We start from the raw sequence: 14,541 nt of genomic DNA on the forward strand, positions 1-14,541 counted from the left end.
TGATTGTAGCACATGTGCGTGTGCATGTGCATTTGTATGTGTGTGTGTTCTTAATGTGCTGTTTTTTTGCTTTCATATAAGGCAAAGGCAATAAAAGTTTAAAAGTTATGTTGCAAGCTCAAGTTTTATACTATTTTCTAATCCTATACCTAACTTGATGTGTTGAAGCTGCAAGATTTAGCAAAGATGCCATTTCTAGGCCTTTTTTTGTTAGATGAGGGAGGCTTACTGTAGACTGTATGTGTGTTTATGTGCCCTCTAAAATTACTTTTTCTGCTCTTCAGGAGGGAGCTTTTGCACTCGTGTTCAAGAGTAAGAAGTTCCCTCATCAGTGTGTTGCCACAAGGTAAGAAAAACAGCAAAAGTGGCACATCTGAATTCTCATGTGCAGTCATCACTTGCCAATTTCTCACTATTTCTGTGTGGGCTGCAATCTTCTGTAGGAGGGGAAGTCCTTTGCTGGTTGGCCTAAAGACTAAGTCCTATCTTTCAACAGAGTTTATCCCAGTATTGTACAGCAAAGGTGAGTGCGTATGGCCATTTTCTTGTCCTATCCTTTCTTTTCACATTCTGAATTGCAGATGCATACTCTGACTACACGTGTGAAATTGTCCTCACTGGTCAAACTGGTTTAAGGAACAATTCCTAGTTCATTCAAACTGGTATCATCTAGGATTTTTTACTTAAATGAGTTTGAACCAGTTTGAGATTTTTACCTAGGTTGCTGCTGAAAAAATGGTAATTTGTTCTACTAATATTTAAATAGCCGTGCTCATGCGGTATAATGTGTATTTGCAATTCTGATGACAGCGGCAGTGGCAGAGCTGTTAGCTAAAGGGAGCTATGTCACCTATAGTTGTTTGTTAGGCTGGGTGTTTTCTAAGCAGAAAGGGTGGATTATCTTGGTGTACATTGAAGAAGGAAGGGCAGATGCCAGTGATTAATAAGCTTCGAGGATATTGAAAGTTATAGATTGGTATGGCAAGTTATGAAAGCAGTACATTTTTTGCCGTATTTACTAGCGTAATTTGCGCACTTTTTTTTTTTTTTTAATTGAGGCTTCATAAGGGAGGGTGTGCAAATTACGCTCAGATTTCGCGAACACTCTTGTAGGATTCTACAAAGGTCATAACGCACAATGTATGCTATATATTGCCTCGTATTAGTCGACCCTGGAACTCTCTCCTCTCAATGGCCAAAGAAAGTAGACTCCATATAGATCGACTTCTCTGCCCCCCCCCCCCCCCCCCCCCTTCCCCCGCACCCCAAAACATGCCCGCCCCAGACCCACATTACGTAGTTTCCCCACGTGATGGCATGACGGCACGTGCTCATACTCAAAGCAGTAAACGTGGAACAATAGTCACAAAGCCCAGCAAGGCAATAAAACTGTGCCCTCGCATGTGGCCCAGCTGAGGAGCGGTGAACTGAACAGCCAACGGTTCGGTAGTTTCGGTGTCTGGCGCAGCGCATGCTCAGGAGGTTACCGGAAGTTTGCTCTTGCAGCTGCTTCATACAGTAAAGCAACCTCCAGCGCGAGCGAGTCAGGTAAGCGCCACGCAATTGTCATTTAGTGCGAAAGCACTTCTAGCCGCACTCCCTGGGTCACAGCGGTGTGCATGTGTCTGTGGGTGAAATCGAGGAAGAACGCTAGCACCGCCAACAAGTAAACAGAGAACGGCAGTGTGAGACGCGCTGCAGAAACTGACCAAGAACCCCAGCAATGGACACTTAGCTCAATCGGGCTGTGAGTAGGCGGTGGTGTCCACCTGCAAATTGAGGCAGTTATGCACTTTTCCTTTTCTCAGAACCAGCGAAAGGTTAAAAGGTTTAGACTCCATTGATTTTGAGGAAAGGAAAGACTCATAATTGGCTCCCATGGGTATTGCAATGGACACCTTAGTCGCGCTTTGAGGTATATGCATGTGGTGGCGGTGGTATCCACCTGCAAAGAACTGCACGTACTTTCGCACAATATTTCATGCTTAGCAATGCTAAACTGCCAGGTGTTTTTTCTTTACCAGAACCAATTCACAAAACACCACTCACTCACCTTTCGCAGCCGCACGCGGCGACACGCGGCAACACAATGGCTGCGTCGATCTTCCAACGCCTGCCCTGCGTGTAGCCGCATGTGTGCTGGTGTGCTAGCGCAGCAGGGAACGCAAAATATTCGAGTATAAGATTTTTTTTTTCCTTCCAAATCTGGGTAATGAATTAGGGGTGTGCAAATTACATGCATTTGCAAATTACCTAAGTAAATACGGTATTTTTATTTTTGTTAGCTTTAAATTTGCTTGCCAGTTTATCTGCTAGTTTACTATTTGTAGTGTCATAATATGTCTTAACGAACTTACTAAAAGATATGTGATTTGTTTTATATTTTTGCAACCAGCCTTAACAGTGGATCACAGTACGTGAGTTTTTGGTAATCAGTGTGACTTCTTTTTCTTGTGCTTATTTTTATCACTTCCTTTCATGGGTTCTCCATCATACAGGACACATGAGCATTGAAGGGGCCATGACAGAATATTTTCCTACCAAACCTCTTAACCTGTGTCCAGTTTCTGTATACATCAGATAGCAACCGCGTTGTACCACATTACTACATTGGAACATTGTACTGTACAGTCGCATGTTGCAGGATAAGTATTTTAAAAATTCTTTTTACTCTGACAATAGCCTAGCCTACCGTGGTACACTCCTAAGATGAGAGTTGCAATTTGGTGAGCCTGTTATCGCAATGTTACAAGCTGCAAGTGATAGTTCTTGCTGGCCTTACCTGCATGTAACAGGGATTTCAACAAACGCATTCAATCTGTTAACCCCGAAACATTTGTTACCTAACTATTTGTCATGACCAATACTCTGGCCTCTGATACCAGTTATTTTGATCCTTTTTATTTTCAATAGAATTGTCAATCTTTATTTAATTGATGCATTAATTCATTATCTTGCATGTGGTAAAAAATCTTAAACTAAACAGTCCTTGTGATTGCATCAATTATGAACTTCATGAAATAGATTGAGACATTGGCAGCATAAATGGAATGGCTTCTGACATGTATGCTAGCACTATAATATAGCATTTTCCTGCATTGGAGTGTTATCTAGAAATAGATAACCTTAGCATACCATTTTATGCGTCATATTTGTGGGCGGTTTTTACATCTGCATAATTTGCAAGCTGCTATGATTCATAGCGAACATTTAAAAAAGCTCTACACTTCATTACCATGCCATGGCCCCTTTAATAGCTTCAGATGTGTTCAACTGATGATTGCCATGTTATCCTCCTCCTTTCTCTCTCTCACAAGGTGGCGGTTTCTCTTTTGGCACTGGTGCTTTGACCTGTCCTCTTGGGTGTAGGTTTCTTCATTTACACCTTCCTGTTGCATGCTAAATGTTTTAACATGCATGAGCAAGGCTATATAAGCTGTGTATTGCGGAGATGTTTGGGATGTGAATTCTCTGCTGATTTCTACTTCCTTGTGTGCTTTTTTTTTATGCAAGCGCAGCTATGAAGTATGCATGGCATTTCCTGACATGGCAGAATGGAGCACAAGCACATTATGTCTCAGTAGCTTCTTAAAAACAACTTTTCTCTTTGTAAAATGACTCATTTCATAACACCCAGAAAGTTTTGGTAATGGTACACTGTTAATGCATGCTCGTATATTGCATTAATTTTAAAACCACATTGGTAGCCATGAGTACTAATTGTACCTTGTATGATGTACAGTTGTCATCATAAATTAATTTTCTTTGTTGCTTGTGAAGTCATTTTTGACTGCATTTACATTACATTCATTGGTTTCTTTTACTTGCATTTCTGTTGTCACCCATATAGGCACTAGGAAAAACTTAGATTAGAATACTAGTGTCCTTAGTTTGGCTAAGCTGAGGCTGAACTGTTCATCCATTTGTGGCGGTACTGAACAGTATGGAAAAAACCCGTGTTGTGATTTTTTTTAGTCGAATCTTTTGTGGTCAGAACAGTAAATGGAAAACTAGGAAAAATGAAAATATAAGTGCCAAAATTTCAGGATATTGCCTCTATGGCTACACTTGCTATAAAGTGAATTCATGTGCTCTAAAGTTTGTCTTTGTGGTTTAAATTAATGATACTGATGCACTTCTGTTTCACACTGTTGTATTACATTGTTGGTTCACATTTTCACATTGTTGAATTAAAACATTGTCTGCCATATTGTGACTCAAATTAAACAAAAAATATATTTTCAAATGCAACAAATTTTTACATAAAAAGTGCTTGTGACTTTTGTTGTTACCTGTCCTCCTGGAGGTCTGTAAATTTTCCCTTTGGTTCACCGAAAGATGCTTTTGGTGTAGGGTATACATGCTGTTCTGGTATTGCATTCATAATCACTACTGCTAAATAATTACCACCTTTGAAGCTGCCGAGTAAGATATCTGGCTCAGTTTGATTAATGTAATGACGGCAATAATTTTTACTGAATGCTTTGCCATAGTATTGTTAAAGTGCCTGTGAGAAAGGTGCATTTTGAAATACGTATATGCAGTTCTGCGCTAGTGTGTTTATGCGTTGTGGTCTGGACAGACTGCAAGGAAGAATCTATTGCTGGCCAAGCATTGTGTAAAGATGGAAAACCTCTTTGCTGAGGGGGAGCATATCATGGTGCCATCTCATTCCCGCATAACTTCTGCAATATATGTCGTGTTGCAGCATGCTTTGTGCAGTGTTGCAACTGCCTCACAGTAATTCTTTATGCTCTTGCATGCAATTTTTGTGTGCGTGTATGTGTGTATATTGTTTTGTTGTCATGTTTTCCTCCCCCGTCCCCACTTGCTACAGTGGACAACCTTTTAATTCCTGCCCTCCTTTGCATGATTCGTGTTCTTGTTTTCTATTTCCATTGCCTGCTGCTCGCTTACTGAGCCCCTTTTCGGCATGCAGAATGTGGCAGCCAAAATGATGAAGGTAGACACCTTTTCATCTTCGCTCCCTGTAACCAACCAATCAGCATACCTGCATGATGTGCCCGAGTCTGTGGTTAATACTGCATTTTGTGTCCCTTGTGATGCCTGCAAGCAAGTGCTGCCTTGGTCCAGTTTGTGTGTGATCAAAACTGTATCCAGACCGGCTGCCATTAATTATGGGCACAAGTGGTACTCTACTATGCGCCTATAGGTATTTTTTGTTCACTTTCCACGAGCTTACACTTACATGGCTACATTTTGTTGTTTATATGCACACCTCTTAACGGCTTTTGAACAGTAATTCTGAAATTGAACAGTCAAGTCACATGGCATGGTGACTGGCATGGCAATGTCTCAGTGAACTAACCGATGTCTAAGAGATATCAATGCATTTATGGATGCTAATGTAGCTAATCGTTGCAGAAAATTGTGCTGCCAGGTTTAAAAGTAAATGAGGCACGAGAGCATTGACCATATACCATTGCTGCTTCACATAGCAATCTAATGGCCTACTGTTGAGGTTGCACCTGGATACCCTGGAATATCCATTTTATGCTTTCAGAGACGTCTGCATGACAACTTTCGGGTAAACCGTGCACTTTCCTTGGGTTCAATGGTCTGAAAGACGCTCCCAATCATTGGTTTGGTTTGGTTTATGAGGGTTTAACGTCCCAAAATGACTCAGGCTATGAGAGACACCGTAGTGAAGGGCTCCAGAAATTTCGACCACCTGAGGTTCTTTAACATGCACTGACATCGCACAGTACACGGGCCTTTAGAATTTCGCCTCCACCGAAATTCGACTGCCGCGGCCGGGATCGAACCAGCGTCTTTCGGGCCAGCGGCCGAGCACCATAACCACTCGGCCACCGCGGCGGCCCCAAATCATTGGGTACACTGCTAGTATACAGTGTTGCGATGAGGTATGAAGTCTGTTTATAGCAGTATGCGTCATTGTCATGATAACGTTTTGTCTTGCATGCTGCAGTGAGCTTGCACAGGACTTCGTTAGGGAAGCAGCCGGTTGCCGCAAAACACACAAACTTTGTGACCCATTGCAACCATTTACTTAAAAAGTGTGCCGTGAAGAGGGGTGAATTGAAGCATCTTGTACGACATTAAATTCAAGGAAAGGGAATGGGTTGGGTTGAGCCTGCCATGTGAGCGTTCTCACAACTACAGAATGGGCACACAAGCTTGACTGCCGGCCTCTTGGCTGCCAGGTGGCATAACAAAAGAATTTGGTCAATGCTCCCATGCTATCTTTTCTTTTGTAGCTGGCAATGCAGCTTCACATAAATGTTGAAGCTACATTTTGTGACTTCCTAGTTTGCTTTGTTATATTTTGTGATTTACAAAAACTGATTTCTCTATTCGAATGCAAAGTGTTAATGCTGTATTATACAGAGCTGGCATTTACTGTACTTAATATTTAAAGAAAACATATTTGTTCTTTTTATTTTTATTTTGTATTTTATTCAGTATGAAAGGAATAACCTGTCTAGCAGTCCTGAAAGTTTGAGGGGTTGCCCATTAGTAAATGGATCCAGCTTTTTTCTTCGTCCACTGTGAGATATGTGCTTTCATTCATTGGCATTCAGAATTGAAGGGTAAAACTGCAATAAAACTGTGCTTGTCAGTACATGCAGGGCAACTGTCATGCATCTTGTTAACCCCCTAGCGGATTTGGGCGAGTCATGTAAGCTGCCATTTCTAGCCTATGACGAGTTCAGCTTGTGTGTTTGCTGGCACTCTGTGTCTAGTTTAAGGTGAGTGGGGGTCAACCAGAGCATTTTTTTTGGTGTGCTGACAGATGGCAGCATGGGTACTAAATCATTTGGGAAAAAAAAATTTGTCCATTAGGGCATTAAGCTGATACTGAAATGCTGTTGCTGATTTCAAACTGCAGCAATAATTTTTCCATTCCACAAGCCAGGATATAGCTGCTCATCACAACAATAAGTTGGAAAAGAAAAGAATACCATGAGAGAAACTACAGGATACTCACTGACGGCAACAGGAAACTTGCACTTGTTGTTACAGCACTGCAAAGAGCGCAGGTGCACTTTGGATTTCAATAAAGCTGACATTGCACATAAGCACAGGGACTGGGCATTACTAGACCTGGTTGAGGTGATGTACATTAGCAAAAAAAAATTATTGCGTACAAGCTGTTCATCAGTTAACCTGCATGAGGTAGAATGTTCACTGCTAGTGCATTTAGTGGCATTAGGTACTCAGATTTTCTCTTTTACTAGCGGCAGGTAGCGAGGTTGTTTTCTCTTCCTTTCCTTTTTCTTTTTAATCACATGTAGGTATATGCAGTTGAGAGTGCCTTGTAATCTTTCAACATGCCTGCATTTTTTTTTTGGCCGGGTTTTTATAAGACTAATGCCAACTGTAGCTGTATTTCTTACTCAACTCATATTATTTTAAAATTATGTTCACTAAAGAGCTGCAATAAGCTAACAGCTTCACATTTTACTTGATGAAACACTGCACAGAATTTCATTGAAAGGCATATGTGCTGGCTTTTTTGTATTTTTTTGCGAGATGGACACACCCGCGCTCGCTCATGCACGCACACGCACGCACGCGTATGCATGTATTTGTATGAATGTTGGTTAGCGCGGGTTCGATCCCGGCTGCGGTGGTCGAATTTCGATGGAGGCGAAATTCTAGAGGCCCGTGTACTGTGCGATGTCAGTGCACGTTAAAGAACCCCAGGTGGTCGAAATTTCCAGAGCCCTTCACTACGGCGTCCCTCATAGCCTGAGTTGCTTTGGGACGTTAAACCCCCATAGATAGAATGTTGGTTAGCTTTATGTACCAGTTGTAAGACTTCACTGCATAGCCTGTAGGGAGACTGCCTGTATTTGCACTTTATTCCCACGCACTCTCAACATTCTACAAGGCTGTGTTTTGTAGCAGTTAGGGCGTGCCAGGAGAGACTCATTTAGCACTTTCTGTGGCAACTGCATGTTAAGAATCTTCAACATACTATGGGTGGAGCTTTAGGATGAACCAGTCTTACTTTTACAAAAATAAGTTTGTGAGATAATATTTTGAAGCATGCTTTTTTGTGCACTGTGAAAAAATTTTTGCTTTTGTACTTGTGTCTAGCATGCTGTGTTAGTAGTTTTGTCAGAATATTAGAGGATTTTTAACATGTGTATCTTGCCCGATGGATTGTATGTATGTATACATGCCTGCTGTGTTTTCTGCATGCCTACACTGTCGGGTAGAATGTGATCCATATTGTTGTCTCTCCTGGCCCCGTCTGCCTCCCAACCAACCCTCACTCTCTCCTGCCCTCCTCTTCCTCTGGTCTTGGGTGCAGAAAAAGACGACACCCAGACAGGTAGTAGCTTCTGCTTCTGGTCAACAACCTTCTCCTTCATAGTCCTTTGAGGCTACTCATTGTAAAGGGAACTTATGCATGGGGGTTCGAAATGCTGCTAAGGCACAATTAATCCTCATTGAAAAAAATGGATGTGGAAAAGGAATGGTATACAGCATCTTTCTGCAGCTGTGAATGGCCACGAACAGAAAAGTGGGGACACATAATAAATCAAGGTAGTTCAATGTTTTATGAACCTAAATATAATGTTAAGGTGATGAACAGTTGCAATAAAAAAAATGTACTGTGCATAAATGCTACGCTTTGCTGAAAGGCGATAACAGCTTGAGCAAAGACTCGGTAATGTTTTTTTGAAATGCTGTAGTTTCTTGGGAGAAGTATACTAAACAGTGTTGGTTGAATGTTTAGGGGAATCGCCCAAGGTGGAGTAAATTTGTAATAAGGGAGCAAATTACTCATTGACATCCACCCAAGCACAGCCACGTGGTTCCAAAGGAAAGCTATACAGCTTCCACAGAAACTTAACAGTTAACAATTCGTCCTGGTCCAGAGTTCGAACCCGGGACCACTGTTTCATCGGAGCACTCGCTCTAGTACCAACTGAGCTAACCGGGACGGCTAGCATATGGTAGGGTGCGAGCGAATTGATCAATAACTAAGTGGGAACATATTGGTCAAGTGAAGCAGTGGTCCCGGGTTCAAACCCCAGACCAGGACAAATTTTTCTTTATCTACACTACATAGTTCCTGTGGAAGCTGTATAGCTTTCCTTTGTAGCCGTGTGGCTGTACTTGGGTGGACACCAATGAGTAATTTGCTCCCTTATACTAAGCAGTGCATCACTGGTCATACATTCATGCCCTGCTGTTTTATTCTGGAGCTCTGTATGTTGCAAGGTGCAACAATACACTCAAAGTTCAGCTGTAACCTGGCTCAAGGCCTGATACATCTTCAAAAAAAAGTTGTTTTAAAAGTTGAATTTGGATTTAATGTGAAGTAATGTGTGTTTTAGTAGACGGCAATGAAAACGGTTCTGTTTGTTGTTTTGACGACATATGTTTGCACTCCCACAAGTATTGCACTCTTCCAGTGTTTTGTTTACTTTTTAATGGACGATACTGATGTATTCAAAATATTATACATTGCCTGTAGAGCAGCTCTTCCGACCCTAGGGACCTGTGAAATGCGCACATACATCCTGTTTCCAGATGTGGCATTAAAAATTACTTGTATCATACTGACAGTCTTCATTGCACAGCAAACATTGGGAAAGGAGGCAGGGTGCTGTGATGCTTCTCCCGTCCACACCTTTAGCATTGATGCACGCAGGTCTGTTGTCTCCACAAACATCGCTTAGTTCCCTTTACAATGAATGAGTATCAATTGGCTCACCTATCAACCCTACCTGGCCAGTCCTTAGGTAGCACCTTGCAAAGTATTTGCTGGTAGACATTAATAAACTTTTGGGATCGTGCACTTTAGTGAAAAGGCAGGAGTAACAGTGGTAATGGAAGTGAGAATGTGAAGCTAATAGGCATTCGGCAGTAAGTGTAGTTGTTAAGGATGTAATTTGTGTTAGTGTTAGTTAAACATTTTTTTTGTTTTAAAGAACCATGCCCCTGCCTTTATAACTCTTCACAAAAGTGCATATCCATGTTTTATTTTATTTATAGAATGGCAAAAGGGGATGGCTGAAAGGAAAACTACTTAAAAATTGAATGCAGCCACACATCTGTAATGTTGTAATAGTATGTCTCCGTTTATTACTGTTGTTGAAGATTTGTCCCTGGTTTCTCTTTGCGATGTCAAATCAAATATCTTTTTGCTTACAAAGTTTAAGAGAATTTGACAACTTTTTCTTACCTCCTTTTAGGTTCTCTTGCAGTGGGTGTCAGTCTTTTTCTTGCATGGTCTGGCCCCATAGTTCCAAGATCTTTTGTTTTGTTCGCATCATCCCTATTTGCATGTGTAAAGAAAAAGAGGAAGCTGCAAATTTACTTTTTTGAATCCACAAGTAATTCACATTGTCTGCAAATCCTTTTAAACATGTTGACACTGGTTAGGAATAAACATGTTGAGATTACTATATATGGATCATTCTCGCAGAAAGCCTAATAAAAACCTTTCTTTTGCAATCTCACACTTATCTACATTAGAGAAAGCTTGTGGAGTTATTCTTTAAAAATTATTAGCAGAAAACTGAAATTATTGAACATTATTGCTGGGCTTGGCCAGTAGGTTTTCCATCTTTCATAATCACCTCGTATCTTGTCTCGATTGTGCATCTGCATGCAATTAAGTGCATAGCATTGAGAATGCTTTGTATGTGCACTGTAATTCTTATAGCCTTGCATTTAATTAGAAATATAATTTGCTGCTTGTGCTTTATCAAATTTTTTGTGTGTTTCTGTTATCAGTTATGTTGGCACTGCTTTTTTTGTGTGTGTCCACTGTCTAAAAAAGAATCAAACTTGGAAGTCTTCAATTTCATCATTTTTGTTTAGGCCTGTAGCATCAGCTTCTCAGCAGACTTTTGTGGCATAGTTGGTATTAGATTCAAAGTGTATATGTGATTAGCTCTGCAGCTCCTAAATCTGTTCTTTATTCTCTGAAATATGAGGATGTTATAAGCTATACCGTAATAGATTTGTAATCTCCTTATGTCTAACCATATAACATTTCCACAATGCCAGCAGTGTCTGATAGTAATCCTTTTTCTACAATTGTTTGTGATTAGACCACAGACCGAGAGAGTCTCATCCTCCTTCTAACACTGGGGGCCTTCAACGTACTGCATCGACTACTGAGTTTGGCCCACCCGGAGATGACAAAGAAATAGAATATTTCTTTGCGTCGGATGCTAGGTATGTGCATAGAAAGCTAAGCCTTTGTGTAGCTGTATGGCTGGACACTCAGATGAATGCCATTGAGTAATTACTCGCCATTTAATGTCTAATTTACTTTGGGGTACCCCTAAATAAATTGAACTCGCACCATTCTTCTCTATAGTGAAATTAAAATTTTTGTCGTGGGCCAAAAATGAAAAATGGTGTGATACATCCTGCTTACTGACTGCTACAGAATGGAATTTTAGCATGAAAGAAAGAGATTGGTGAAGAGCTAGGCATCCACTGTTTATGGGGGTTGGACTTTTCGCTATCAACAACGTACGCCTAATTTATTTCTTGAAATTCAGTTTTAACCAAAAATAGTCAGCATCTTTCAGATGTACACCATAGCTAGCTGGCTCTTGAGCATGACCAGTCTCCGCAAAATAAAAAGGACGCAAGAGGCCGTTAGGAGAAATGCCACTTGCAGGGGTAAGGTCGTTCATTGTACTGAACGACCAGCAGAATTGCAGTTTGATATACTGCGTAACTTCCCTATTATACTTTATTTAGACAGGATTTTCAAGGGACCATCTGTGTGTTTGATATAGCCAGTAATTCAAAATATCTAATTCGATATATCTGGACTCTACTTGTACGCGAATTTCGAATGCCCAGAGGGGCCTCATATGTTACCAAAAAAAAGAAAACTTTCTTTCACAGGTAATAATATGCACCAAAAAAAATACGGACTGTGTTCTGAAATGACCTAAAAAAATAGTCTGTCAAATTTTTAAAAAATAATAACTGCTAAGAAATCCTGAAATATATACTAGTGAAGGACTGCAGTGAACCTTCTTCTTGGGCTTCATTGGCACATGAGTGCCAGAAATGAAGGGATGGTGGAAAGCACTGTAAGCACTCTTGGTACCTCCTTGCTCTTCAGCCAGCCTAGCTCTTGGACCTTCTTTTCCACAGCGTTGAACAGCTTGCTGCTTGTATTAGTGCTAGCTACAGTTGCAAACTTAAAAATATTGGGTCCTGTATATTTTTGGAAGCACCCATACAAGTAACAGGGTGAACAGAATAAGCTGCAAGACATCATGTAAATGTGCATGGGTTACCATGTATGGTTTTCAGTCACATTCTCATTACTGCTTTCATGCATGTGTTATGTTCGTGATAAAAGGATGTTTTAATCATGCCATCAGGCCTGTCCTGTTGTGCCTGTCCAGTGCAGTGGATGGCATATGGGAGCTACAATGCTGCATGGTCAGATGCTTATCTTCTTTTTCTGTTGCTGTTCCTAATTATGGTCTTTAAAACTACAAAATACAGCAAAAAGTGCTCTAGTGCTCAGATCTAACTTGTCTTCAGTGCACCTACAGTAGTCCACCCATTAACATATTCATAATGTGCTTGAACAGCACAAGTTAATGTACCCTCACGAAATGCCGCCAGCTGCTTGCAATAGGGAAATTTGATAGCACACATACATAAAGCACAAGCACTACTTGCACTGACACAAGTTTATACCAGAAGGATGATGCTGATTGAAATGCTTTTTATGGCAAGTGTATTTTTATTCTTTACGGTATCAACCATATTGGAGATCTGGCAGCACGACCTGTAGTATGTGATGCTTGCCATTGGAGGCTGTGTGGACATGAAAAGTTATTCCACTGACTGGCTAAAGTTATTAGTTGAGGTTCTTGAAGGCCATGCTGCCTAGCATGCATGGCCGCTTATTGCTAAGAACGGTTAAAGCGACATCAGCCGGATTCAACTCTGTTGCAGTCACACGGCAAAATGCAGTGCGAATCTAGTCAGCCGCATTGTCTGGAAAGCCACCAGTCATGCTGTCAGCTGCTGACACTGAAGGCAGTAATTCATTTTGAAAAAGGACCGCTGTTATGTTGTTGCATTTTGGCCTATGTACACAATTGTGTTGAAATGCAATTCAGAGATGGTTTACAACAGAATGTGTGGGCACACTGTAAAATAGCACATATTGCTAATGGAAGCTCACATTTCGAAATGAAATTTCCAATGACTAAGTGGAATTGAAAGTAGTGAATGAATGAATGTGAATGAATGAATGTGAATGAATGAATGAGCCGTTCTCTCCGGCTCTGGCCAATGCACGAAATTCCTCGCCATCGGTGGGAAAACCTTGTTTGGCGACAAGGTCGTCGCGTCCCTTGTGGAACACTGAACAATGCCAAACTAGGTGGTACAGGTTAGCACGACACCTACAGCCACAGTAGAGGCTCTCCATAACGTTAATATTGTCCCCTTGATGCCAGCGAGGGCCGGTAAGCCATTTACGGATGATGTTTGGCGTGCAGGCGCCATCGGCTATGATCTTATTAATGAAGATCTGCTCATGCCATGTGAGAGCAGCTGAGGTATCAAGGTAACCCGGTGGTGTAACGGCCCTAAGTCGTGCACGCCTCCTCTGTTTGGCACGCTCTAGTCTGCACATTAGGAAAGCCAAGTTGTTGTACATATCAGCAGGGTTGTTGGTAATGGCGGGGTATTCCAGCGGAGGAAGGAACGAGACTCTCCTGAGCCGCGTTCCGAGCGGACTGGTTCCCGTCGTCATCGCCCGTGTGTCCAGGGATCCATGCGAGGCGGATGCGCACGTTGCGTGATGAGAGGGTTCTGATTATAGAAGTAATCTGCTGTGCAATTGGGAGGGTCGAGAATGGTTTGTGGAGCTCGCGTACAGCTTCATGTGAATCGGAGAGTATTTGCATTTTGTGCAACATGTCAGTTTGTAGCAATTGATAGCCGACCAAAACGTTTTCCACATGCAGTACTGTTGCATATATGAATACTGTAACTGAATGTTTTTTCTCGCTTGTTCTCTTCTAGTGCTATTATTGAACACACCAACAGGGTGATCTTTCTTGAAGATGACGATGTTGCAGCTGTCTCTGAGGGACGTAAGTAAATTGCTTTGCTTAACATTGCTTGAACAGCACATATGTGTCATGCTTTCTACGACACAGATTGACACAGCGCAAAAGAATGAGGACGAGAAGAAGAAACACTAAACAGAGGACAGGCGCTTAGTGTTTCTTCTTCTCGTCCTCGTTCCGTTGTGCTGTGTCAATCTGAGTTGTAGAAAGTATGAACCAACTAGACCACACCAGAATCCTCTTAGAATGTGTCATACATTTCTTGTATATATGTCATTATATTGATACGTGCCACTGTAGAAGAAGTAGAAGCGCCTGCATCGGTAGAAAGAGATGGTTCTCTCTCGCTGGTGCGCTCGGATTACTTGGGGACTGCCGCAGTTTTACATGTATTCTCTGGTGGTTCTCCTTCGAATTGCTCATAACATTTTTTTGGAGCAGTGCCGGGTACGCTTCCCGGCCACTG

General features: G+C 41.5%; 1 protein-coding gene across 8 annotated transcripts in view; it reads left to right on the top strand.

The window, feature by feature from the left end:
* Nucleotides 1-14,541, top strand: part of LOC144114414 (glutamine--fructose-6-phosphate aminotransferase [isomerizing] 2-like) — an 89,449-nt gene that overhangs the window by 22,748 nt on the left and 52,160 nt on the right. The window contains exons 6-12 of one of the 8 annotated variants that reach the window (XM_077648139.1): nucleotides 285-346; nucleotides 444-523; nucleotides 2,396-2,413; nucleotides 4,940-4,963; nucleotides 8,303-8,323; nucleotides 11,061-11,187; nucleotides 14,029-14,099. In XM_077648139.1, the coding sequence (XP_077504265.1) occupies nucleotides 285-346; nucleotides 444-523; nucleotides 2,396-2,413; nucleotides 4,940-4,963; nucleotides 8,303-8,323; nucleotides 11,061-11,187; nucleotides 14,029-14,099 (403 nt within the window). Of the gene's footprint in view, nucleotides 1-284; nucleotides 347-443; nucleotides 524-2,395; nucleotides 2,414-3,317; nucleotides 3,366-4,939; nucleotides 4,964-8,302; nucleotides 8,324-11,060; nucleotides 11,188-14,028; nucleotides 14,100-14,541 lie in introns of all 8 variants that reach the window. The other 7 variants (XM_077648142.1, XM_077648141.1, XM_077648140.1 and 4 more) reach the window with 7 other exon arrangements.

Source organism: Amblyomma americanum, chromosome 1 (assembly GCF_052857255.1).
Source record: "Amblyomma americanum isolate KBUSLIRL-KWMA chromosome 1, ASM5285725v1, whole genome shotgun sequence".
Classification (NCBI taxonomy): domain Eukaryota; kingdom Metazoa; phylum Arthropoda; class Arachnida; order Ixodida; family Ixodidae; genus Amblyomma; species Amblyomma americanum.